At 44.3% G+C, this 27,228-nt stretch overlaps 1 protein-coding gene across 1 annotated transcript in view; it reads right to left on the bottom strand.

Annotated features, from left to right (window-relative positions):
- LOC126358260 (ATP-sensitive inward rectifier potassium channel 12-like) overlaps positions 1 to 27,228 on the bottom strand; it is a 139,370-nt gene that overhangs the window by 58,571 nt on the left and 53,571 nt on the right. Inside the window, exon 2 of the mRNA XM_050007532.1 lies at positions 24,507 to 24,642. Within this exon, the coding sequence (XP_049863489.1) occupies positions 24,507 to 24,642 (136 nt within the window). The remainder of the gene's footprint in view (positions 1 to 24,506; positions 24,643 to 27,228) is intronic.

The raw sequence follows: 27,228 nt of genomic DNA, 5'->3' as shown, positions 1-27,228 counted from the left end.
TGCAGTTAAAAGATAACTGACAACAGCATGGAATCTAGGTGAATTGCGGATTTGGCTGGGACAGTGCAGACACAGGTGTCAATTTAACAATAATATTATTTAGCATCAAACTTTTCTGTTAACAGAACATAAACTATTTACAAAAAAAATTATTTTCTCTAGCCCGAAAGTACTTATGTAGGGCTGAAATAACCAAGCCCAAAATATTCTTTTGACAGCAGAACAAGGTCAAATACAGTAAAATCCAATATGACCATACAACGGGCAACCAGGAAACATTACACACCTTAAAATGTCTAGCAGTCTGCCACAATCAGCAACGATAGCATAGTAGTATTGCCGAAGAATATTTTACTTATTCAGGATCTGTACTATGGCTCCTAACTACATCTCGCTCTTCTGTTTCTTAGAAATTCGACAACTAAGACACCACCTAACATCAATACTACCAAGCTATGCGTGCTTACGCCTGAATAAAAATATAACTCTGAGCACTATGGAACTTAACATCTGAGGTCCCCTAGAACTTAGAACTACTTACACCTAACTAACCTAAGGACTTCACACACATCCACGCCCGAGGCAGGATTCGAACTTGTGACCATAGCAGCAACGCGGTTCCGGGCTGAAGCGCCTAGAACGCCTGAATAACTTCTTAAACAATGCATATAAGATAATTCTCTGCATATGACAATCCATTCACATGAGGCAATAAGAAAACAAACTGTTAAAACACAGGAGTAAACTACCTGTTCAATTGCATGAATTTCATATACATTTAGCTCAAAATTACTGAATTAACAACTTATTCACAGTCGTGGCGAACACAGTTAACTTCTGTTTAACGTGCTTAATCAAGCCTATGGCATGTACGGACACAGCTGTGTCTGCTCTGCATCACAAAACACTGCAGCATGCCCCGAGTGCCGTAAATACTAATAAAACGTAATTCAGCACTCGCAGACTTCCGTTCAGGAAGTTGTTTTACAAGTTGTTACACACAAAAGCTGTTCGCACACAGCACCGTGCACCTCTCCAACCACACAGCCATCAGGCTAACGCAGTCAGTAGTGAAAACACTCAGGTAGTGCTCCTTACGTCCAGCAGACGCCGTTTCTTTCCCTTCTTCGGAATTACTGTGCAGCTGGCAGGTGAACAGAGCTACCGCTCCGCCGCGTTGTTGCCCACACTGCAGCAACAACCACGCTACGTCTCCTCCGGCAATCATCCCGCACACGCCAGTCCTCGAGGCTCCTTCGACTTGGCTCCGCCGAAGACCACTCTAGCAACTGGAGGGTACCGCCACAGACTTCACTTCGCTGCCCGTCTCCAAACACAGCCCGAGACACCAGGCTCGGTCGCCGGCACAGTCCTCCACTAACTGTCGACGGCGCGGCTCAGGCGCCCACCACGGGCACTTCGCTGGCTTTCGGGGGACGCTGCTTGTCTCGACCGCGGCAGCTGACTGCCCACCGTCGCCTGCGCCTGTCCACAGCTCGGGTGCGACGGCGCTCTCGTCCATCACGTGACCTCTCCGACTGTCCTATCACGGCACAAGCGCAGATCACGAATGGAAACGAATCTCTGGAGCTGGGGAAAATCAACCGTGCCGTTCGACACGTTACGTTACTGTAACGGGTTTGGCGTTTGTTAGTGCGAGTGATTGCTGCAGTACAAATTCTCAAACTTATAGTTTCTTCATGCACTGGAGATAGGATAGAGGGGATCGAAATTTTTTGGATTGCTTTTCCTTCGCAACTACATTTAAAACTACTAGTGTTAGAGCAGTGTTCAACTAAACAGCGGCTGTTCGATCTGTGCTGTGGATCCATGTCCGTAACCCTGCTCAACACCATACACTCACCCTACTCTACTCTGGCAACTGGCAACGCTGGCGTAAGCACCATGCCTTAGAAAAAGATAGACCTGGAACACATTTCTTATCTTCAACACAAAATTTCTCGGTTGTAGACAGCGTAATATGGTACAATGATGAACCAACATTTTGTCGCTATTGCTAATGGCTTTCAGCAGCGTACGTAACACAACTGGAGTGTTCGCTCTTGAACGCTAAAAACGACCTGTCTTGCCTCAACAATGCCCATAACGAGGCCTTACTACATTCTGCCATACGCCTGAATGCTTGAAAAGGAGAGAAGGGAAACTGCTGTAGTCTACTGACTGCAATATACTGAATGCTAGCATTTTACTGGCTAACACGTACAAGTAATGAGAGACTTCACTTGGTTCTGGTAGCAGTTACTATGGCTCATTGCATAGTTCCACCGAAGGTTCGGTGGAACTATGAAGGCATAGTGTCATCAGTGCAATCAGTCCGTAGACCAACTACTGCTGCCAATGAAGTCATTTTAGCAGTTCATATTAGAGCACCACCTAAATCTGCTGATTACCTTCCGAATCTTTCTTTTGTAGGTAAGTGGCTTCCAAACTAGCATACGAATCTCCTCGGACTGTACGTGTTTCCAGCCTCCATTTCGGCATTTCCCTAACGTCGATTAAATGTAACGTCCTGCAGCTGACACTTGCTGTTTGTAGCTACCTGTTGGTAAATCGTCAGGCATGGTAGGCTTGGGTTCTGGGGGAAGGATGGTCACAATCGCAATTCTTGTCTCCACCCCCCACCAAATATTTGTAACGTACCAAAGCTGTCTAGGATTTAATAATATAAACAATAAAAAGTTTTAATATAACAGTAACTTGTTTACATTAATGCTTAGACGTAACTTTCACATAAGCTGTAAAACACTTTATTTACGGGATATAAAATCTAAGTGCGCACTCACAATTGTCAGTATTTCACATAGCACTACAATGGTCTGCAGGCTTTGCGTACGTGAGAATGTAAATGAGAAGAAAGTTGCTTCTTTCCGCCATTCCCACCTACGATTAGGAGAGTCAGCGTTTCTGTAATTCCCCCCCCCCCCCCCCCCTTACTTATGGGCCTATCTCACTCTGTCATCCCCCATTAAACCTGCGCTCATTTTCCGGTCCTTCCAGAGGACTCACAAACAAAACCGATTTCCCTCCCCTCCTACCCGCCCCGACCGCCCTCCACCTTGATTCCTCTGGATCTGCGCCGAAAGTCGTCCCTCCGTTGCAGTCAGCTGACTTCGTAAACTCGGTTTGTGCTGCGAATAGACATCATCTATGGCGAATGCTAGCAAGTGTTTATTTTGTTGCTGTTACTTGTAAAACGAAAGCCTATTGAAAAAGGGCTAATATCGGGTCACACTCGTGTTGACAGGAGTAATGAAGGGCCAGTTTCACACTATGCTCCACAGGTGGTGGTGTTTCTGCACTTCCACCGGCTACTATGGTTACCGCGTGATCGAGTAATCCCGTCCGTTGGGCAGCATAACGGCTGCTCGTTTCTCACGGCTGCTTTTCATGTATAGTGGAAAATCAAAGCTTCCCCCACAGTTAATAAATGCTGAACTGTGCGTGTCGCTGAAGAACAAGTAGGCTCATTTGAAGCGGAAAAGATGGTAGATTACGCATGTGAAGACGTGTTTCGGTATCAGCATTAGTTTATAACTTATTGTAAGTTAAATGTTGTAAATAATTCCTGAGCTGTAATAAAGAATATCTCGGCAACGCCAAAGGCGATTTCGACAAACGAAGTGTCTTTGGATACATCCTGTAGAGCTGTACAGACAGTGATAGCAGATTTATTGAAATTATTCACATATTAAAATGAGCGTCCGAAAAGTGGATTAACAGCTATTCTTATTAACTAAATAGAGAAGCATCAAAAGTAGCCGCAGTACTATTAAACTTTAGATGTATTGGACATTACTTAACGTACAATTTAAATTGTTTGTTAATATTTATCATTACGAATCTGAAAATGGAGGAAAACCATAGAAATTAATGTTTATAAATAAACTATGGCATACACAAGGAAACTGATAAGAGCGTAACCTTTCTCGGAAAATTTCTGTGTGATTTGATGTATCATATATGTACAAAAGGTTAAAATTAAGGATTTCAGCAATTTTCGTGTTCAATAGTTTAACTGACTTCAGTGGTGCTTGATCAAGGTTTCCTGGGTGAACAGGGGTCTTTTTGGAGGGGAGTCTATGTTCGGACTCCGTTGAAGGCAGTCAGGCTGTGTTAGTCTGTGTTTCGAGAAAGATTTATCTGATGAGTGGTGAAATAGCCGCTAAGTCGTGTATCAAAATTATTCAGAGTTCCTACTTACGGACATAGAAAATTTTCGTCATCTGATGGACTTTTGATTTTTCGGGTTGCGTGTGATACAAGCCACACTTAGCAGATTTCAGTGTGTAGCCTTTGTGAAATTTATAATTTAAAATACTGTGGAACTTTAACGGTTTTCTAAAGGTAACTCACCCCATTAACTGCAGTTTATTCAGCTGCCTCCAAGATCTTAAGAAAGTCAGTCGGGCTCTAAAATTTATAATAAATATTAAATACTTTCGTGGAACACTGGGAACATTGCAGTGAATTTGATTTGGCGCCCCATAGACGAAATGTAGCCGAACTTGCAAGACCAACCACCTTTACTGGGGCCATTTAAATGTTTGTGCTGTGTAATGTGTGGGCAAATCTTTTCAAGCAGTAGCACATGGAGGCTCCAAGCTGATACAGATCTTGTGAACACTTTAGAACTTTGATTTTCTGCCAGTTGATGAGACATATTGTATTTTTTTTTTTTTCCTTATCCACAACCCATGGCTGCGCGGAGTGGCCGTGCGGTTAGAGGCGCTATGTCACTGACTGCGCTGCCACTCCCGCCGGAGGTTCGAGTCCTCCCTCGGGCATGTGTGTGTGTATGTTGTCCTTAGCGTAGGTTAGTTTAAGTTAGTTTAAGTAGTGTGTAAGTCTAGGGATCGATAACCTCAGCAGTTTGGTCCCTTAAGAACTCTCTCTCTCTCTCTCTCTCTCTCTCTCTCTCTCTCTCTCTCTCTCACACACACACACACACACACACACACACACACAACCCATGAAAATGAAAATTCCGATTCTACCAGTATGGTCGTATATGGGGTAGTTCAGAGTGAACAGATCCGGAAGGTAGTGCAGGACTGCATTATGTGAAACCTCTATACTAGAACAGTTTTGTCGAACATCGCTACACGCCAGCGCGCCATGGCCACTGCCGCGCTACACGTAGAGTCCGTGCAGAATATGGTGGCCGATGCGCAGTGACTAATTTTCGTCCAGAGGACTGGGTGATAACAATCGTTTGTTCAGAAGGGAAGGATGACACTGTCTGCCACCTTTCATCTGGTCGGCAACGACAGAATGGAGGCGCACCCCCCGCCGTCTTTCTCAAACAATTTTAGGGAAACCATTCGGTAAGTGAATTTCATTTTTGTGTTATTTATAGCTTTATATGACATGTTCATTAAGATGTGCCCATCATTTCCTTAATGGTCATAGTTATTTTTATATGTATGAGGAAGTAAGACACTATGCGAAATTCGTCAAAATTTGCAATGAAAAATAGGATTCGCTATGATTTTGCGTTTGGTGCATATCACACAATATGTTGCTGCCTATGAAAGTTAACTAACATATTTAATTTTTCTTCAGGCTTGGGTGGAGGTCTCTATCTGTCACCAATCTCGAGAAAATTGACCTGACATAGCACACACATTTTGGACCGCGACGCGCCAGTGATAAGGCCAGAGTGAAATATCCACAACATTCCTCATATTTCATAAACAGTTTGCGATAGCTAAATGAGATTTTAGCAAATGATAGCACGCAAAAAGAGAGTATTTTGCCGTATGGTTTTTATGCAAAGCTTCATTACTTACAGCCTTATTCCACTAGCTACAGACTTTTGCGATGAAAGAATGTACTTTTTAAGGACCATCGATAGCTGCTATGAGTTTTGGAACAAAATAAGCGAAAACATTACACATTTATTTTGTACCGAGGATGTGCTTTTTCATAAGATATTAGAATTACTTTTTCTCAGTTCCTCGCTTCATAAACTACTGTCTCGCAATTCTCTCGTGAAGGCGTCTGCACAACATGTTACTATTACGAGATTGTGTAAACTCTGCTTTCTTTTGGCAAAAGAACCAGATTTCAACATGGGAACAAGAAATGTGTAGATTTTACTCAAAATTCACCACTCATGTCACTTCTCTGAAAGTTGCAAATAGTTAACAAGCCACACAAAAATAAATAGCTACGTTTTCGGCGGAATACTTTTTAGATGCTAACCAAAGCAGAGATGAATGGTCACCACGTAAGTGTGCGCATTGAGAGGCCCCACTTAATATTTACAAAAAATGTGTGTGTGTGTGTGTGTGTGTGCCCTTCAGTTTGGAAAGGCACTTCCTCTCCAGCACTCGACATTTCCCCTACAGCGCCTGCCTACAGCCCCTACCACTACCCCCCCCCCCCCCCTTGCATACCCTGCCATCTGTGCATCTACCAGCCATAGTATTCAGCATGGTATCCACCAGCCGTTGTAGCCGAGATCGCAGCCAGCTCTAGACAGTTCGCCGTACGACGTGCCAAGTGCCAAGACCGCCTGCTGGACCCAGAGATCCCAGCTGCCGCTGACTTGCCACTAAAAAGCAGCTCCATATCCCACTGCGACAGTGGCATAGCAGTACAGAATTCGTCAGCAGCAGTGGCAGAGTTGTAGTTAAAAGTTAAGTATTGCAGCAGGCGCAACTTCCTTTGTAATTGCACCTTTGTGCCAGCAAGAGCAATGGAGCACAAAATTGGGGAAATCAAAGAATCACATAGTGATTGTGAATCCACAGCTAATGGAAGTGGACCTCCGAACCTACAGAGGCAAGAATTGTAGGATGGGAATGAAATAGTATACAATAAGTTTTATGAATTGATTAAAATATTTTTTGTAGTATATAGTTTTCAATCTGTATCTTCGTGGGTTACTTCATTCAGTGTGGTTAGATGATCTGCGCTTTTCTGTCCTTGAATAGAACAAGCTGTTGCTACCAAAATGAAAAATCTGTACCTAGCATGCATTCCTTGTACACACGATCATCTGTCCTAATCTGTGTTAGTTTTCGCCCTGAAACTTAGTTTAATCGCGTGAAGTCTGGATGGCAAACGGGGTGAGTTTTTAATCTGACCGATCCTTGATAACCAGACGCTTCTGCTAACAGGAAATTGATTGTGTGATTTTTGTTTCTTGCTAGTGTCATGCCAATGGCTGGCAGGAGATTTTGGAAAATTGCTCCAGAGGTATAAGCTGCATCGCATTTACGATGAGGCACATACACTCCTGGAAATGGAAGAAAGAACACATTGACACCGGTGTGTCAAACCCACCATACTTGCTCCAGACACTGCGAGAGGGCTGTAAGAGCAATGATCACACGCACGGCACAGCGGACACACCAGGAGCCGCGGTGTTGGCCGTCGAATGGCGCTAGCTGCGCAGCATTTGTGCACCGCTGCCGTCAGTCTCAGCCAGTTTGCCGTGGCATACGGAGCTCCATCGCAGTCTTTAACACTGGCAGCATACCGTGACAGCGTGGACGTGAACCGTATGTGCAGTTGACGGACTTTGAGCGAGGCCGTATAGTGGGCATGCGGGAGGCCGGGTGGACGTACCGCCGAATTGCTCAACACGTGGGGCGTGAGGTCTCCACAGTACATCGATGTTATCGCCAGTGGTCGGCGGAAGGTGCACGTGCCCGTCGACCTGGGACCGGACCGCAGCGATGCACGCCAAGACCGTAGGATCCTACACAGTGCCGTAGGGGACCGCACCGCCACTTCCCAGCAAATTAGGGACACTGTTGCTCCTGGGGTATCGGCGAGGACAATTCGCAACCGTCTCCATGAAGCTGGGCTACGGTCCCGCACACCGTTAGGCCGTCTTCCGCTCACGCCCCAACATCGTGCAGCCCGCCTCCAGTGGTGTCGCGACAGGCGTGAATGGAGGGACGAATGGAGACGTGTCGTCTTCAGCGATGAGAGTCGCTTCTGTCTTGGTGCCAATGATGGTCGTATGCGTGTTTGGCGCCGTGCAGGTGAGCGCCACAATCAGGACTGCATACGACCGAGGCACACAGGGCCAACACCCGGCATCATGGTGTGGGGAGCGATCTCCTACACTGGCCGTACACCTCTGGTGATTGTCGACGGGACACTGAATAGTGCACGGTACATCCAAACCGTCATCGAACCCATCGTTCTACCATTCCTAGACCGGCAAGGGAACTTGCTGTTCCAACAGGACAATGCACGTCCGCATGTATCCCGTGCCACCCAACGTACTCTAGAAGGTTCAAGTCTACTACCCTGGCCAGCAAGATCTCCGGATCTGTCCCCCATTGAGCATGTTTGGGACTGGATGAAGAAGCGTCGTCTCACGCGGTCTGCACGTCCAGCACGAACGCTGGTCCAACTGAGGCGCCAGGTGGAAATGGCATGGCAAGCCGTTCCACAGGACTACATCCAGCATCTCTACGATCGTCTCCATGGGAGAATAGCAGCCTGCATTGCTGCGAAAGGTGGATATACACTGTACTAGTGCCGACATTGTGCATGCTCTGTTGCCTGTGTTTATGTGCCTGTGGTTCTGTCAGTGTGATCATGTGATGTATCTGACCCCAGGAATGTGTCAATAAAGTTTCCCCTTCCTGGGACAATGAATTCACGGTGTTCTTATTTCAATTTCCAGGTGTGTATGAAGACAACGAAAGGTGTTCTGTAGTGTTTGTGCAAATTTTTACAATGAAATCTGTAAGTAAAAGTGCGATGTTAAATTGACTGTGAAACTTGTCCACAGACATTAATTTATTCTTTTATTGTTTGACAGAGAGTGTAATGTTATTCATATCTGTTTAGGAGAATTATATTTAGATTAAGAGGGAATGTCCTGCTGTATAAGTTCATTTTTAGCTTCGTTTCGTTAAGTTCTTTTGGTTTTTGTATGGATGTTTTTGGGGTGAATTATTTCTAACAATTCAGTTCTGTGTTTGATACTACTTGCCACCACATTTCCTATGTATATGGTGTAGCAAGTAGGCGTATTGTAACACGACAGCCCATTATAAAGGGAAGAGACACTTTATTCAGTCACAAACATGCGACCACAGACGCACAGGACGCGGCTAAGATACTCGTGTTGACAGCTGAAGTCAGCTTGACAGGAGTATATGAAGAGACATTTTCACACTATGCTCCACAGGTGGGGCTGTCACTGGAATCCCACCGGCTTCTAAGGTGACCGCGTGACTGGGGAACCCGTCTGTTGGGCACCACAATGGCTGCTAATTTATCATGGCCCCTTTTCACATATAGTGCAAAATTAAAGCTTACCACAGAATTAATAAATGCTGAATTGTACGTCTCGCTGAAGAACAAGTACGCTCATTTGAAGCGCAAAAGTTAGTCGATTACGCGTGTGAAGACGTGCTTCGATTTCCGCATTAGTTTATAACTTATTCTAAGTTAAATGTTACAAATAATTCGTGAACTGTAAAAGTAAAAATCTAGGCAACGCATTGTGCGATTATGACAGACAAGACGTCTATGGATACATCTCGTAGAACTGTATTGGACTGTGACAGTAGATTACTGAATTGCTGAAGTTGTTCACATATTTAAATGAGAGGCCGAAAACTGGATTTCATGCTATTAAAACAGCGTTTCTTACTAAATAACTAGAGAAACATTAAAAGTAGCCACAGTAATGAAAAATTTAGATATATAGGAAATTATTTAATGTATAATTTAAATTATTTGTTAATATTTGTACTTATAAATCCGAAAATGGAGGAAAACTATAAAAATTATTGTTTATAAAGAAACTATGGCAGGTAAAACTGATAACAGCTTAATATTTCTCTGAACATTTTCATGTTATTTGATCTATCATCTATGTATAGAAGGTTAAAATTAAGAATTTTCATGTTCAGTAGTTTAACTGACTTCAGTGGTGCTTGATCAAGGTTTTCTCGGTGTACAACGGCATTTTGGAAGGAGTCTGTGTTTGGACACTGCTGGAGACAGTCAGGCTGTATTTGTGTTTTGAAAAAGTTTTATATGGTGACCTGTGAAGTAGCCGCTAGTTCCTGAGTCTTAATTATTCAGAGTTACTGCTTTCAGACATAGCAGTTTTTCGTCACCTGATGGAATTGTTATTTTCGAGCTGCGTGTGATACAAGTCACACTTAGAAGGTTTCAGTGTGTAGTCTTTGTGAAATTTATAATTTAATATAGTGTGGAACTTAAACCGTTTCATAAAGGTAACTCACGCAATTAATTGTGGTTTATTCAGCTGCCTCCAAGATCTTAAGAAACTCAGTTGGGGTCTGATATTAATTTAGTGTGAACTGTGACTTTCGATTTTTCTATGTTGTTATTGGAAATTACCTAGAATTTGTGAAACTAAAAAATACGTGTCTATGTGATTTTTGCATAACAAATCCTGCCTGAATTTATATTAAATACTTTTGTGGACATTTAGTATATTGCGTCGAATGTTAGTGCTTCATAGATGAAATGTAGTCAAACGTTTTAAGTCCAACCACATTTATAGGGGCCCAATGAAGTGTTTGTGGTGTGTAACGTGTGGAAAAATCTTTTCATGCAGTAGCACGTAGGGTCTCCGAGCTAATACAGGGTGAGTCACCTAACATTACCGCTGGATATATTTCGTAAACCACATCAAATACTGACGAATCGATTCCACAGACCGTACGTGAGGAGAGGGGCTAGTGTAATTGATTAATACAAAACATAAAAAAATGCACGGAAGTATGTTTTTAACACAAACCTACGTTTGTTTAAATGGAACCCCGTTAGTTTTGTTAGCACATCTGAACATATAAACAAATACGTAATCAGTGCCGTTTTTTGCATTGTAAAATGTTAATTACATCCTGAGATATTGTAACCTAAAGTTGACGCTTGAGTACCACTCCTCCGCTGTTCGATCGTTTGTATCGGAGAGCACCGAATTACGTAGGGATCCAAAGGGAACGGTGATGGACCTTAGGTACTGAAGAGACTGGAACAGCACATTACGTCCACATGCTAACATCTTTTTATTGGTCTTTTTCACTGACGCACATGTACATTACCTTGAAGGGTTAGGTACACGTACACACGTGGTTTCCGTTTTCAGTTACGGAGTGGAATAGAGTGTGTCCCGACATGTCAGGCCAATAGATGTTCGATGTGGTGGCCATCATTTGCTGCACACAATTGCAATCTCTGGCGTAATGAATGTCGTACACGCCGCAGTACATCTGGTGTAATGTCGCCGCAGGCTGCCACAATACGTTGTAGGCACATCGCGGTACACATTCTCCTTTAACGTACCCTACAGAAAGAAGTCCAGAGGTGTAAGATCAGGAGAACGGGCTGGCAAATTTTTGCCTCCTCCACGTCCTATGAAACGCCCGTCGAACATCCTCTCAAGGTTCAGCCTAGTGTTAATTGCGGAATGTGCAGGTGCACCATCATGCTGACACCACATACGTCGACGCGTTTCCAGTGGGACATTTTCGAGCAACGTTGGCAGATCATTCTCTAGAAACGCAATGTATGTTGCAGCTGTTTGGGCCCCTGCAATGAAGTGAGGACCAATGAGGTGGTCGCCAATGATTCCGCACCATACATTTACAGTCCACGGTGGCTGTCGCTCTACCTGTCTGAAACAGCGAGGATTGTCCATTGACCAGTAATGCATGTTCCGTAGATTCACTGCCCCGTGGTTTGTGAAACCCGCTTCATCGGTAAACAGGTAGAACTGCAACGCATTCTGTGCTAATGCCCATTGACAGAATTGCACTCGATGATTAAAGTCATCACCATGTAATTGCTCATGTAGCGACACATGAAACGGGTGACGATGCAGTATGCGCATGACGCTACTTTGACTCAGTCCACCGGCTCTCGCAATGTCCGTGTACTCATATGTGGGTTCATGGCAACAGCAGCTAACACACCAACTGCACCCGCTTCTCCTATGACGGGCCTGTTACGGACCCGTTTGCGTGCTACGACCATACCTGTTGCATACAGTTGGCGGTAGATGTTTTGCAATGTGCGGCACATTGGATGCTCTCTGTCCGGGTACCGTTCCGCATACACCCTGCAGGCTTCAGCTGCATTTCTTCGACACTCGCCATAGATGAGTATCATCTCCGCCTTTTCAGAATACGAATACACTATGGTCACAGTTCCTACAACACTACACTATGACAGATGTCTGGTAACACGGTGTACTACAGTTGGTCTGCGTGCGGAGACGAATGCAGAATAACAATAGCGGCAAGCGCTACATGCGGACACTGCGACAGCTAGACCAAACCACAACAGTGCACTACAGCCACACTCGTAAACACGATCGTCATCGTAAACATGTGCCTGCAGATGCTGCTCGCCGACCGTTGCCCATGTTTGTTGCAACACGCAACTGAACGTCGGAGGTTTCACGCGTCAACTTTAGGTTACATTATCTGTGGATGCAATTAACATTTTACAATGCAACAAACGGCATTGATTACGCATTTGTTTATATGTTCAGATGTGCTAACAAAACTAACGTGGTTCCATTTTAAAAAAAACCTAGGTTTGTGTTAAAAAACATACTTCCGTGCATTTTTGTATGTTTTGTATTAAACAATTACACTAGCCCCTCTCCTCACGTTCGGTCTGTGGAATCGGTTCGTCAGTATTTGATGTGGTTTACGAAATATATCCAGCGGGGGTCGTGCGGTAGCGTTCTCGCTTCCCACGCCCGGGTTCCCGGGTTCGATTCCCGGCGGGGTCAGGGATTTTCTCTGCCTCGTGATGACTGGGTGTTGTGTGCTGTCCTTAGGTTAGTTAGGTTTAAGTAGTTCTAAGTTCTAGGGGACTGATGACCATAGATGTTAAGTCCCATAGTGCTCAGAGCCATATCCAGCGGTAACGTTAGGTAAGTCACCCTGTATAGAACTTGTGAACGCCGCGCGGGATTAGCCTAGCGGTCTGAGGCGCTGCAGTCATGGACTGTACGGCTGATCCCGGTGGGGGTTTGAGTCCTCCCTCGGGCATGGGTGAGTGTGTTTGTCCTTTGGATAATTTAGGTTAAGTAGTGTGTAAGCTTAGGGACTGATGACCTTAGCAGTTAAGTCCCATAAGATTTCACACACATTTGAACAATAACTTATGAACAGTTTAGAACTTTGATTTTCGGTGAGTTGATGGGAGAGACTGTATTTTATTTCGTCATGCACACTAAATGCACATTCCCATTTAACCCATATGGTCGCGTACTATGGATAGGTTTCATGCGTATGCCGGATGACTAACTACCCATGTGGTAGAAGAGTTTGAATGTTTCAGCTACTTGTCCAAGTTAGTCTTACTCTTTGTAGACACGACACTGTTGATGCTTTCTCCACTGTATAACTATTACTACTTGGTATGCATTTCAGCAATTGTGCCTTTATGTGAACCATATCGTAGTTTGCAGAGCCACTTGGTTAGCATATGTGGCTCCAAATCTTGTATTAATAATGAAGGTGTAAAACACTGTCCAGTCAGATTAATGTGACCATCTGTCAAAGTCTGAGTAATAACCTTCTGCGGTATGCACCGCTGCGGCGTGTGTAGGAGTGGTGTCAATCAGGTTCTGGAAGGCATCGACAGGGACAAGGATCCTTGGCGACTCCAGCGCCTGACCGCACCTCGTGGTCGTGCGTTAGCGTTCTCGCTTCCCACGCCCGGGTTCCCAAGTTCGATTCCCGGCGGGGTCAGGGATTTTCTCTGCCTCGTGATGGCTGGGTGTTGTGTGATGTCCTTAGGTTAGTTAGGTTTAAGTAGTTCTAAGTTCTAGGGGACTGCTGACCATAGATGTTAAGTCCCATAGTGCTCAGAGCCATTTGAACCATTTTTTTTTTGTTTTTTTTTTTTTACTCCAGCGCCGTGACCAGTTGCGCTAGGTTTCTTGACTGAGGATCCATGCTGCGAACAGTCCGTCCGAAGTATTCCCACAGTTTATCGATTGGGTTTGAATCTAGGGAGTTCGATGGCCAGAGGAGCGTCATAAACTCTTCCTGGTGCTCTTCGAATCCAGCCCTTACACTGTTGGTTGAGTGACACTTTGCGCTTTCCTGTAGGTAGACGTTATCGTGCCAAGGGAAAACAAACTGCATATAAGATTGGACATGGTCCCCAAGAACAGATGCATACTTGTGTTGATCCACAGTGATTTACAGAGTGCAAAATCATGCAGGGAATGCCACGAAAACATTCGCAAGACGAACTTAATTTACACGATAAATCAGTCAACTATAAAGGCGGTAAATTCAACTAAATAGCCAGCAATTACAATCACGAACAATTGAATTTGAAAGGCCCCGTAGAAGATGCCGTGGGGAAGACGAACCAATGTAACACCCCACCCGTCAATTAGCTGGTTTTGGCGTGTGTTCACCCCAACTAATTGACTAACTTATCAGCAGAGAGTGCAAAACTGCCGCAATATCGGATAACGCAAAAAAGTAATATGGCCCTGTGACCCCTGATTGAACTGCGGTGGCAGTGTTGACATTAATTTATTCAGAATTGATCACTTTTAATTAAAAATGGGTGCACATTGATGTTATATTCAGCTATTGAACACCAGATGCAAATGTTGAACATAAAATTAATTAAGAAAGTAACTTGGGATTTCAACTACTTGATTGAAAACAGATGCAGTCGAGTAGCACAAATTTATTTTTTTAACTCCCGACCTTCAATCATCACATTACAAGAGTCTCCTATCAGGCATTGGTAATAAATTGCGTTTGCATGGGGTAAAGCGCGACAATTCAAAAGTAATTCCTATCGACTGACCCAGGCGTAATGCGAAGTGCGAGAAGAATTGTACAATACACGGGCCATGAAATCCTCGTGGAAACTTTGCCGACGTAATCCAACAAATTAATCAGTGGCCGGAGCGGGCTCAATATCACCGAATTCAGCGTGGTGGAGCGGCGTCGTTGTGTGGACGTTGGCCGACCTCGTGGTGCTGTAAGGCTGCGCTCGTCTATTCACTCCTAGCTGTCTTGCTCAGTACATAGCTGAACCAAAACTTTCTATATCGAAGCTCAATCGTTCCATTTGCTAAGTCCTAAACGGCAGAGATGCTCACTCTTTCTCAGGCAAGCTGGGTAAAGAATGCCACGTCCACACTCTAGGCGAGATGGGAGCGGAAGACCTCTACAGAGACTTCTCACAGTCCGCTCTTCGCCTCAGTTCCCCCTCCAGCAAAATCACTTGCGCCAGTTGCAGCGCAAGTCGAGTTAATTATGCGTCGCTTCCCAGCGCCGACCAATGCGTGCTCTGGGAAGTGAACAAGTTCCCACAAAATTTCCCTTCCTCTCAGCTCCTCCCAGGCCACCCATCAAGGTTAGCGTCTGCACAGACACCAATTTTTCCGGAATTCTGACTCCCAGGAGAGTACTTTGAAAACTCGGTCCTACGTTTCCATCGGAGACCGGCGTATTTCATTCTGTCGCTCTTCACCTGATTTACTTCAGACTGTGCGGACCGTGAATTCAGCGTGAAGTTGCTATAGTCACGAACACGCATATTTTGACCTCTGTTGACCGCTCCTCCGTAGCTTTGCGCGGCTTTCTCGCATGTTTCACTGAAAACGGGATGACGGACATTTATCAACAGGCGTACAAGTTCTCGTCTGCTCCCCGGTACACCAGCACGGGGTCGGGGTGAACCACCCATGCTGTCACTCATCTTTAAGCGGCTGGAGACCGCGCCTCGTTACCGCTTTCTGAGAGCTTGAGCCGCCCTAAGCTGCCAATTGTCGCTTCCCTTAGCCACTCCCCCGGCGACCACAGTCAATTCTGAGTACTTCCTCGGGATAAACTAGTCTTCAGTAAATCGAGGCTTTCCACAAAGTTTTCATGTCATGTGAATTACTTTAAAACCATCACCCGACATTAATTATTTCAATATGCCCATACTATACCCTCTACAAGATGCATTGTGCCTTGTCAGACATTTTTGTTCAGCCCTACTGTTCGCTCAACGTGAGATAGGTGATCTTTAATGACTTCATGTAAGGGTCATGGTTCTTGCCATCTTGCACCAAAAACTGCGTTGGCAGAACACTTAGAATATGCAACAGACCTATTAAAGGGTCTGTCTACACGACGCTTGTCCGTCCTATTTTGGAGTACTGCTGCTGGTGTGGGATCCTTATCAGATAGGGTTTACCAGAGTACATTGAGAAAGTTCAAAGATGGGCAGCATTTTTGTGTTGTCGATGAATATCGAGGAACAGGTGAGAGAGTATCATGAAAATACATGATACAGGGTTTAGGATGCACACATTAAAACAAAGGATTTTCTCATTGCGGCCGGCTTCTCTCATGAATATCAATCATTAACTTTCTCCTCCAAATGCTAAGATATTTTATTGATGCCGACCTACATAGGTAGAAACGAACATGATAATAAAATAAGAACTTGCACAGAAAGATGTAGGTGTTCGTTTTTCCTGCACGCTGTTCGAGAGTAGGATAATAGAGAATTATTGTGAAGATGATCAATAAACCCTCTGCCAGGAACTTAAGTGTGATTTGCTGAGTATTCGTGTGGATATAGATGTAAACGTAGATAAGGCATGCTAGGCGTTTGTTTTGCCAAAGACCATTCGTCCGATGGGGTATGAAACACGATTCATTCGGAAAGTCCACCTGTCGCGACTCAGTGGACGTCCAGTTGCGATATTGGCGCGGAAATTGCAGCCTTTGACCCCGATGAATAGCAGTCGGCATGGGGACATGACCCGGGTGCCTGCTGCGGAGGTCCATATGCAACGTTCGCTGAATGGTCGTTGGTGAGACACTACTGGTAGCCCTTTGGTTCGTCTGGGCCCGTCAGTTGCTCAACATCTCGAGAGATATCTTTCAGCCCTGTCATCTGTGACCTATAGTTCACCACAGTTACCTCGGCGCCAGTTTTGGATAGCGCCATTTTGCCAGGTATGGTGTCTGTGGTCTAGGGGTAGCGTCTCTGTTTAGTAGTTAAAACGTCTGCGGTGCCAATTTCAAAACCCCCCCACCGCTTTCGATTAATAACCGGTATTGGCGGCCGAAGACTTCTGGCATAAGAAATCGCCCTTATTCTGCCAACGGCCTTGTCAGAGAGGGGGGTAGAGCGGGTAGAGATTCAGTGCACTGTCTTGTCCTTGAGGTGGGAAACTGCCTCTAAAGGCGGAAGAATCAGCTATGATCAGCGGTCTGAGGATTCAGAAGGCAACTGAAACTACTGCATTAAAGACACATAAAGTGTATCCACAGGACATGTTACCTGTAGTTGAAAAAGTTTCATGATGATTTCTCCATTGGCAAAACATTCCGGAATGGCCCCAATTGGGTCCCCAGAAGGGGACTGTAAAGGCAAGGTGACAATGAGAAAAATATTGAATAACGAACGAAAGGATAAAGTTCTATGAGTCAGGGCGTGGAATGTCAGATGTTTGAACGTGGTAGGGAAGCTAGGAAATCTGAAAACGGAAATTCAAAGGCTCGATCTAGATATAGTAGGGGTCAGTGAAGTGAAGTGGACGGAAGACAAGGATTTCTGATCAGATGAGTATCGGGTAATATCAACAGCAGCAGAAAATGGTATAACAGGTGTAGGATTCGTTATGAATAGGAAGGTAGGGCAGAGGGTGTGTTACTGTGAACAGTTCAGTGACCGGGTTGTTCTAATCAGAATCGACAGCAGACCAACACCGACAACGATAGTTCAGGTATACATGCCGAGGTCGCAAGCTGAAGATTAACAGATAGAGAAAGTGTATGAGGATATTGAAAGGGTAATGCAGTTTGTAAAGGGGGACGAAAATCTAATAGTCATGGGCGACTGGAATGCAGTTGTAGGGGAAGGAGTAGAAGAAAATGTTACAAGAGAATATGGGCTTGGGACAAGGAATGAAAGAGGAGAAAGACTAATTGAGTTCTGTAACAAGTTTCAGCTAGTAATAGCGAATACCCTGTTCAAGAATCACAAGAGGAGGAGGTATACTTGGAAAAGACCGGGGGATACGGGAAGATTTCAATTAGATTACATCATGGTCAGACAGAGATTCCGAAATCAGATACTGGATTGTAAGGCGTACCCAGGAGCTGACATAGACTCAGATCACAATATAGTAGTGATGAAGGGTAGGCTTAAGCTTAAGACATTAGTCAGAAAGAATCAATACGCAAAGAAGTGGGATACGGAAGCACTAAGGAATGACGAGATACGCTTGAAGTTCTCTAAGGCTATAGACACAGCAATAAGGAATAGCTCATTGGGCAGTGCAGTTGAAGAGGAATGGACATCTCTAAAAATGGCCGTCACAGAATTTGGGAAGGAAAACATAGGTACAAAGAAGGTAGCTGCGAAGAAACCGTGGGTAACAGAAGAAATACTTCAAGTGATCTATGAAAGGAACAAGTGCAAAAATGTTCCGGGAAACTCAGGAATAGAGAAATACAAGTCGCTGACGAACGAACTAAATAGGAAGTGCAGGGAAGATAAGACGAAATGACTGCATGAAAAAGTGAAGAAATCGAAAAAGAAATGATTGTCGGAAGTACTGACTCAGCTTACAGGAAAGCCAAAATTGCCTTCGGTGAAATTAAAAATAAGGGTGGTAACATTAAGAGTGCAACCGGAGTCCACTGTTAAATGCAGAGGAGAGAGCGGATAGGTGGAAAGAGTTCACTGAAGGCCTCTATGAGGGTGAAGATTTGTCTGAGGTAATGAAAGAAGAAACAGGAGTCGATGTAGAAGAGATAGGAGATCCAGTATTAGAATCAGAATTTAAAAGAGATTTAAAGGACTTAAGATCAAATAAGTCAGAAGGGATTGATCACATTCCACCAGTATTTCTAAAATCATTGGGGGAGTGGCAACAAAACGACTGTTCACGTTGGTGTGTAGAATGTATTGATTGGTCGGGTGATATACCATCTGATTTTCGGAAAAATGTCATCCACACAGTCCCGAAGACTTCTGGAGCTGGCAAGTGCGAGCATTATCGCACAGTCAGCTTAACATTATTGCATCCAAGTTACTGACAAGAATAATATACACAAGAATGAGAAAGAAAATTGAGAATGTGCTAGATGATCAGTTTGGCTTTAGAAAAGGTAAAGACACCAGAGAGGCAATTCTGACGTTGCGGTTGATAATGGAACCGACTCTAAAGAAAAATCAAGGCACGTTCATAGGATTTGTCGACCTGAAAAAAGCATTCGTCAATGTAAAATGGTGCAAGATGTTTGAAATTCGGAGTAAAACAGGGGTAAGCTGTAGGGAGAGACGGTTAATATACATATATACAAGAGCCAAGAGGGAACAATAAGAGTGGACGATCAAGAACGAAGTGCTCGGGTTAAAAAGGGTGTAAGAAATGGATGTAATCTTCATCCTTACTTTTGAATCTCTACATCGAAGAAGTTATGATAGAAATAAAAGAAAGATTCTGGAGTGAAATTAAAGTTAAAGAGGAAAGAATATCAATGATACGATTCGCTGGTGACATTGCTATCATCAGTGAAAAAGAAGGAGAAATACATGTTCTGCTGAATGGAATGAACAGTGTAATGAGTACAAAACATGGTTTGAGAGTAAATCGAAGAAACACGAAAGTAATGAAAAGCAGTGGAAATGAGAACAGCGAGAAACATAACATCAGGATTGATGGTCACGAAATAGATGAAGTTAAGGAATTCTGCTACCTAGGTAGTAAAATAAGCAATGACGGACGGAGCAAGGAGGACAGCAAAAGCAGACTAGCAATGGCAAAAAGGGAATTCCTGTCCAAGATAAGTCTACTAGTATCAACCATAGGCCTTAAATTGAGGAAGAAATTTCTGAGAATGTACGTTAGGAGAACAGAATTGTATGGCATTGTATGGTAATGAAACATGGACTGTGGGAAAACCGGAACAAAAGATAATCGAGGCACTTGAGATGTGATGCTACAACAGAATTTTGAAAATTAGGTGGACTGATTAGATAAGGAATGAAGAGGCGCTGCGCAGAATCGGAAAGGAGTATGTTGAAAACACTAACAAGGAGAAGGGACAGGATAATAGGACATCTGTTAAGACATCAGGGAATAACTAAAAACTGTAGGGCATAGGAAAGGAGTTCATGGCGGGCCGCATCAAATCAGTCAGAAGACTGCATTCTAACCATTGTAGCATGCGAACAGTTTAAAAACTTGGCCGTTTCGAAAATGATTCCACAATGATATTGCCCTTTCGCCAGATACATCGCTCCGTTTCGGCATTGCGACAACGACTGAACTGTTTTCCACATCCCGCGACACGCTTTATATACCCTCCACTGCCTGTGCTGCCAACTGCCATCTCTGAGTGGTTATTACACATTGACGGCGATCATAGGTGGTGGTCATATTAATGTGACTGGACCGCTTATAACGTTTTTATGTGTCGCTCTTGATGAGCCTCATGTAGACTATATAGTACCACTTTACTGTGTTATTATAACAAGAAGTTATTGTTATCCTTTTCCACGATCTATTATCGTGATCGTGTAACTAGTTAGTTTTAAGCACCTGAACTACTGGTTTCGTCTCCGAAACACAACGTTATTTTAACAGGAGATTGGAAAACGGTGTTTGAACGGAGTTTGTTTAACAGTTGGAACTATTTGCAGCCAGGTAATTGTTTTTTAAAATTCTGTATCTTACTGTCTACTGAATAACAGTGTGTTCATAATGAATGGCAGCTGTTTAAAGGTCATTTTCTTAGGGAAAACTGCTCAGTGAATTTTTGTAATAGTAATTAATTGTTTTTAAAATTTTGGTGAGTAGTTAACGACTGGTAGCTCACAACTAGGGGCAGCTGTTTAAAAGTCACTTTTCTAAAGTGTGATCAGTCTATTTCACTATTGATTATTTTTAAGACTGTTTGACTTCAATAAAGGTATTAAGAATGATGAACGCTGAAGCAGTTATGTGGGGACCCCAATCCTTCCATTAAGGTGACATGATCCAAAATCTTCCAATCCGAATTCCTAATTATCTCTCAGGGCTGCGCGAATACATTCCTCGTCTGCTGAACATTCGGGCAACATATTGCACCTCGATTGGCCCATCTTATCACCCGATCTAAATCTCTCAAAAGAAGTCAGAGACTAATTCCAACAGCAGGTGAAATATAGCGGAGTACATCTCCGCAGTTTGATAGGTGTATCGTATAAAATCATCAGTAAGTGCTTTCAGCTGGTTATGGCAGACCTGAGGAAATTTGGGTAAGTGTCCTCGCAGAATTGAGACCATTATCAGGACTAAGGCCGGTGTTGCACGGTGATTTTGTCTGTGGGTTATTAATTTTTTGCCCGGTGTGCTTACCTTGACCAAGCTAAGTGCTGATTTCTTTCTGCCTTCATATAGGAACCGTAACAATGATGCGTCCGTTGTGATCTCTCTTCGGTGACAAACGTGATTTTATGTGTGTGAACGAGGGGAAACTGAAAAAAGCTCAAAAATCTACAGCGGGCCATTTAAATATAGATATGACAGTCCCGACAAAAATAAAAGATCAAAGAAATGTGGTTGATTTACTCTAGTCCACACATGATGTTTGCGCTCTAAACGATATGAAAGACGACAATATCACTTATCGTAACGGCAAAGTAAAAAGGATACAGCACAGCTTGTGTAAGACTCCCATACGAACAACAGATGAAAAGTTGTTATCCTGTCCACAAGAAAGAGTTTTACAGTCTCACACGTTGATCATTGTCTTCTTTAAGAAAAATTCGGCTGCTATGTAGAAATAAACATTCGATTATGTCTCATTTTCAAAATTATCGTGTAGATACTCCCAGCTTCTAAGATGACAATAGCACAGTTCACAGGACAGCACGCATGCTTTCCTGGTTAGACAAACACTCAACCACTCTATCACAATTAGACTAACCCACTTAACCACCTGATATAAATTCCTTAGAAAATATCTGGGACAGTTTGGAACAGTGAGTAAAATACAGCAATCAGCCTGAAGATCTCGTGGGTTCCCTTCCTCGCCGACCTGATACCATTATCGAGGCTAGCTACAGTGTTACGTGGTATTAACATTGGCGGAGTTTTCTCGGGTTATCAGATTGAAGGCGACGTTCTGCAGCAACGTTTCGACAATTTTCTTACTCGATATCTTCCGGCGAAGCGTCGGGTTCATGTTCATTGCGTATCTTTTTGGCCACTGGACTACAAGGTCCTCTGTCTCATCTGCAATAACAGTGCCAACCGCGCGCCTCGGAAGGGGAATCACTGACGGTGATGGAGAGAGCCGGAGAGCCTTGGACAAATCTGGTGGCGGGGGGAGGGGATGTCCGGGTGACGCGTCCTGGTGCTGCCTGTCTATTCCATTTGTTGCGTTGCCACATACGTCGCCTTCGCTTCAGAGTGCTCTTCGCGTGTTGTAACAGCCACATCCCATGCGGGGCTCATCTGGAAACTGCTATCTTTGTTGACAAGATCGTCGTAGAGCCTGATGTCCAGTGCCTCTGTAGAGAATCGAAGGATGAGTGTGAGTAAGTAAGTTAAAGGTAGGAGTTAATTAAAATGTGAAGGAATATTGTGAGCCAGAAGCTGTATGTGTGTCACATTCTGTTGCGCAATCCACTGATATGATACTGAAACGTAATTGGGTCGGCGGAACGCCGAGTTGAGCAACACGAAGGAGAATGCTGCGTCACCTACCAATAGAGTACGTGACAAGAAGCAGCTCGCCGCACGCCAGATTGTCGGCATCGATGGTGGTAACCGGGTCAGTTACGCCAGGTGAGCAACAGCACAGCAACAGCTAGTGGGGAAGAAAGAACCGCAGACATCAGGGCCAGAAAGCCAAATTTAAGGACCGGCAGCCAGCTCGTAACATCGTGCGTCGTGGGGTGCTGGAGTGACGCAGAGCGTGTGCACTTAGCACTGCCATCAGTTTGGAACCATTATTGCCATCGCAGTCATAGTAATAAACACAGTAGTAATGCAAGTCGTCGCTTAGCAGGCACGAGTGACGCCACCACCGAAAGTATCGTTAGCAGGCAGCCGCCTGTCATGGGAGTCATCGTCTGGGGTGCGTTCATCTCGGGACGCCGCCGCCACAAACGCTATGACCAGGCCAGGCGCCGGGGACCCTGGCCTGCTGACGCCAGACAGCCGTCAGTTGGGATGGTCGCTGAGACGGGAACTGACCCACTGCACTGCCACCGCACCTCCCAGCCGCAATCAAACAGAGGCACGTACCGCTTGGTTCTACCTGCTGCAGTAAGACCCAGGAAGGCCGGAGCGCTTCTATCGAGGCAGCAGATTCGAGTTACGCCAGTTCTGCTACAGACGCAGCAGCGGGCGCCCGGGTGAGCGTCCGTCGGCATTTTCGAAGCCGCTGAGAGGATTATGAGCGGAAGCAAACCTCGCCCAGAGGAACCACAACCAATGTATTGCTTTTGACCAATTAATGTTGTTGTCAGCAGGAGTCATCCGTGGACACACCCCCACCATCCTCTTCCTCACGGCCAGTGGAGAACCGATGTTCGCACTTGGCAACTGGCTGTGGAGTTCCGTGCCTGTTAATATGGCCTGTTGACACTGATATAAATGTGGCCATTTACACCTCTTTGATATTCGTGTCCCAGAATCCGTTTACCCGGCACAGCACCTTGGTCTGTTCAAAGTTAAGCGTATGGGCTGATTTGTCCGTTTAATCGAGACGAACGCTTGTCACCTGTTCTGAGCGACACTGCGAAATTCACCGCTGGGTCTGGCTGATGTATTGTTTGCCACATTCGCAATTGTTTGCTATAGACTCTAGGTGTCCATAGTCCTAACATGTCTTACAATGAGCCGAGCATGTATTTGATTTTAGCCGATGAACGGAAAATGGTTCCTATGTTATTTTTCCACAAAATCTTAACACTCTAGGCCGTGGGTGGTCCAACGCACAGAAGGAACGGCAGCCGCATCGTCTTTTTTTTTTACGTCGTCTTCTTTCTTCTTGTTGTTCAGCTAGAGAACGCGTCTTATCGGTGTCTCCGGGTAGCCATTCCTGCTAAAGGTTTTCCGAAGATGCTGCAACTCGGTGGGTAGACTCTCCTTTTCATTTTGTTATTAATGCGGAACTTAATTGATCAGTATGTTTTTCTTAAATAAATGTAATTTGGTGAAAACAACGAACTATCTGATGGGTCTCCCTTCCACGCGTTGATGTTTGATCCTTTCCTATCCTGAACCTGTTACTTGAGTTTGATAAAGATCATAAAAATAACCTAAATTACAGATTCAGTTCCCGGATGGCGTAGAATATTTTTTTCTGTTCCTTAACGTGAAAAATTCCAGTAAAGGTTACTGCACACTGCGACGTTCGGCTGTGCTACGTTAGGCTGTGTAAACGCTTTGTCTTTAGAAAACTTCTTCGGCAGTGGTGAGGGCCAGATACGACTCAGGAGTGTAGCGGAGTGGCGCGCGGGAGCTGGCGACTCACCTGCAGGAAGCGCATCCTCCGCTTGCCGGCAGACCAGCCGGTGATGTTGCACTCGCCAGAGCGCAGCACCAGCCGCCGGCTGGCCGCGTCGGAGTCGCGCATCGCCACCCCGGTGTACACGGCGTCGCCCGCTCGCCTGAGAACAAGCGATCGTCACGCAGTCAGCACACATAACAGCTACACCACTCAAACCAGGACTACAAAATCTAAAGACGATGCTGTTGTAAACATTAGTTACACGCCCTCCAGCTCTACCGCTAAGAGGCTAGACTTAAAAAGAGTGCGTCTCGCACAATGCGGAGGAGTAGAAAAATTTACTGGTTCACACCAGACATCAATTCTATTTTGTAACACATGTAATTTTTCTAATTGACCGCACTCACTTAAATTACAAAATAGTAGTTACTTGTTACTTTTTCAAAGAATCGTTTTTTCAAAGACTTCATTTGATATTTACTCTGAAGAATGTGGAATTAAAACAAGAATTGCCTAGTTTACTCTATTGAATGGCGAGAATATTTCAAAAAGGCTAATCTGCGTTACTATCAGTGTCATGGCGTGAACGGTAGTTGTTTATAATGAAAGAGTAATTGTACATGTGATGAACAATTAACCACTATCTCAAGATTCAACAGACTATTCACATGCAGAAACGTAGGAACACCTGATACATCTTGTCTGTCTTGTGACAGCACCATCCATCAGCTTTGGTTTAGCGGTGCAACTAGGTTAAGGCACTCGGGGAGCGTACGTTAGAGCCATTTCTCTGAAGGGCTTATAAGTGACGGATGAAAAAATTGGAAGAGGAAAAATAAAATTGTGAAGGGGCAATGCAAATGAGGTGTGGTAGGATGGACAAGGGGGAGGAAGAGGTAATGGAGGGAAAGTGTTAGAGGACACTGAAATAAAAGTGTAGTGATGTATGAAATGAAATCATATGGAGATACGGATTCGACTGTATTCAGCAACTACTCCTTGGGACCTGCTTCCCCATGGTACAAGTCCACTTGTCTCTTGTTTTTGGCTCTTGGATAGAACACTTTTGTTGCGCCATGTGACCCACTGCCGCGAAACTGTAAAGAGTATGTTTTACATTAGTTGCTTTTTTAGTAACAGCTTTTTACCGATAGGCAATGAAAAAGTTATTACATTACTGTTACAGAGTATGTAACGTCGAATTGTTATCTGTTTAATTTTTTGTATTCCATCATCCAACCCCCCCCCCCCCCCCCAATGAACCATGGACGTTGCCGTTGGTGGGAAGGCTTGCGTGCCTCAGCGATACAGATAGCCGTACCGTAGGTGCAACCACAATGGAGGGGTATCTGTTGAGAGGCCAGACAAACGTGTGGTACCTGAAGAGGGGCAGCAGCCATTCAGCAGTTGCAGGGGCAACAGTCTGGATGATTGACTTATCTGGCCTTATAACACTAACTAAAACAGCCTTGCTGTGCTGGTACTGCGAACGGTTGAAAGCAAGGGGAAACTACAGCCGTAATTTTTCCCAAGGGCATGCAGCTTTACTGTATGGTTAATGATGATGATGTCCTCTTAAGTAAAATATTCCGGAGGTAAAATAGTCCCCCATTAGGATCTCCGGGCGGGGACTACTCAAGAGGACGTCGTTATCAGGAGAAAGAAAACTGGCGTTCTACGGATCGGAGCGTGGAATATCAGATCCCTTAATCGGGCAGGTAGGTTAGAAAATTTTAAAAGGGAAATGGACAGGTTAAAGTTAGATATAGTGGGAATTAGTGAAGTTCGGTGGCAGGAGGAACAAGACTTTTGGTCAGGCGAATACAGGGTTATAAATACAAAGTCAAATAGAGGTAATGCAGGAGTAGGTTTAATAATGAACAAAAAAATAGGATTGCGGGTAAGCTACTACCAACAGCATAGTGAACGCATTATTGTGGCCAAGATAGACACGAAGCCCACGCCTACTACCGTAGTACAAGTTTATATGCCACCTAGCTCTGCAGATGACGAAGAAATTGAAGACATGTATGACGAAATAAAAGAAATTATTCAGATAGTGAAGGGAGACGAAAATTTAATAGTCATGGGTGACTGGAATCGGGAGAGAAGGAAACATAGTAGGTGAATATGAATTGGGGGTAAGAAATAAAAGAGGAAGCCACCTGGTAGAATTTTGCTCAGAGCAAAACTTAATCATAGCTAACACTTGGTTAAAGAATCATAAAAGAAGATTGTATACATGGAAGAAGCCTGGAGATACTGACAGGTTTCAGATAGATTATATAATGGTAAGACAGAGATTTAGGAACCAGGTTTTAAATTGTAAGATATTTCCATGGGCAGATGTGGTCTCTGACCACAATCCTTTGGTTATGAACTGTAGATTAAAACTGAAGAAACTGCGAAATGTGGGAATTTAAGTAGATTGGATCTGGATAAACTGACTAAACCAGAGGTTGTACAGAGTTTCAGGGAGTCCGTAAGGGAACAAATGGCAGGAATGGGGGAAAGAAATACAGTAGAAGAAGAATGGGTAGCTTTGAGGGATGAAGTAGTGAAGGCAGCAGAGGATCAAGTAGGTAAAAAGATGAGGGCTAGTAGAAATCCTTGGGTAACAGAAGATATACTGAATTTAATTGATGAAAGGAGAAAATATAAAAACGCAGTAAATGAAGGAGGCAAAAAGAAATTCAAACGTCTCAACAAAAATGAGATCGACAGGAAGTGCAAAATGGCTAAGCAG

This window comes from Schistocerca gregaria, chromosome 1 (assembly GCF_023897955.1).
Source record: "Schistocerca gregaria isolate iqSchGreg1 chromosome 1, iqSchGreg1.2, whole genome shotgun sequence".
NCBI lineage: Eukaryota > Metazoa > Arthropoda > Insecta > Orthoptera > Acrididae > Schistocerca > Schistocerca gregaria.
The sequence above is the reverse complement of the archived record's forward strand: the minus strand, read 5'-3'. Positions and strand labels throughout refer to the sequence as shown.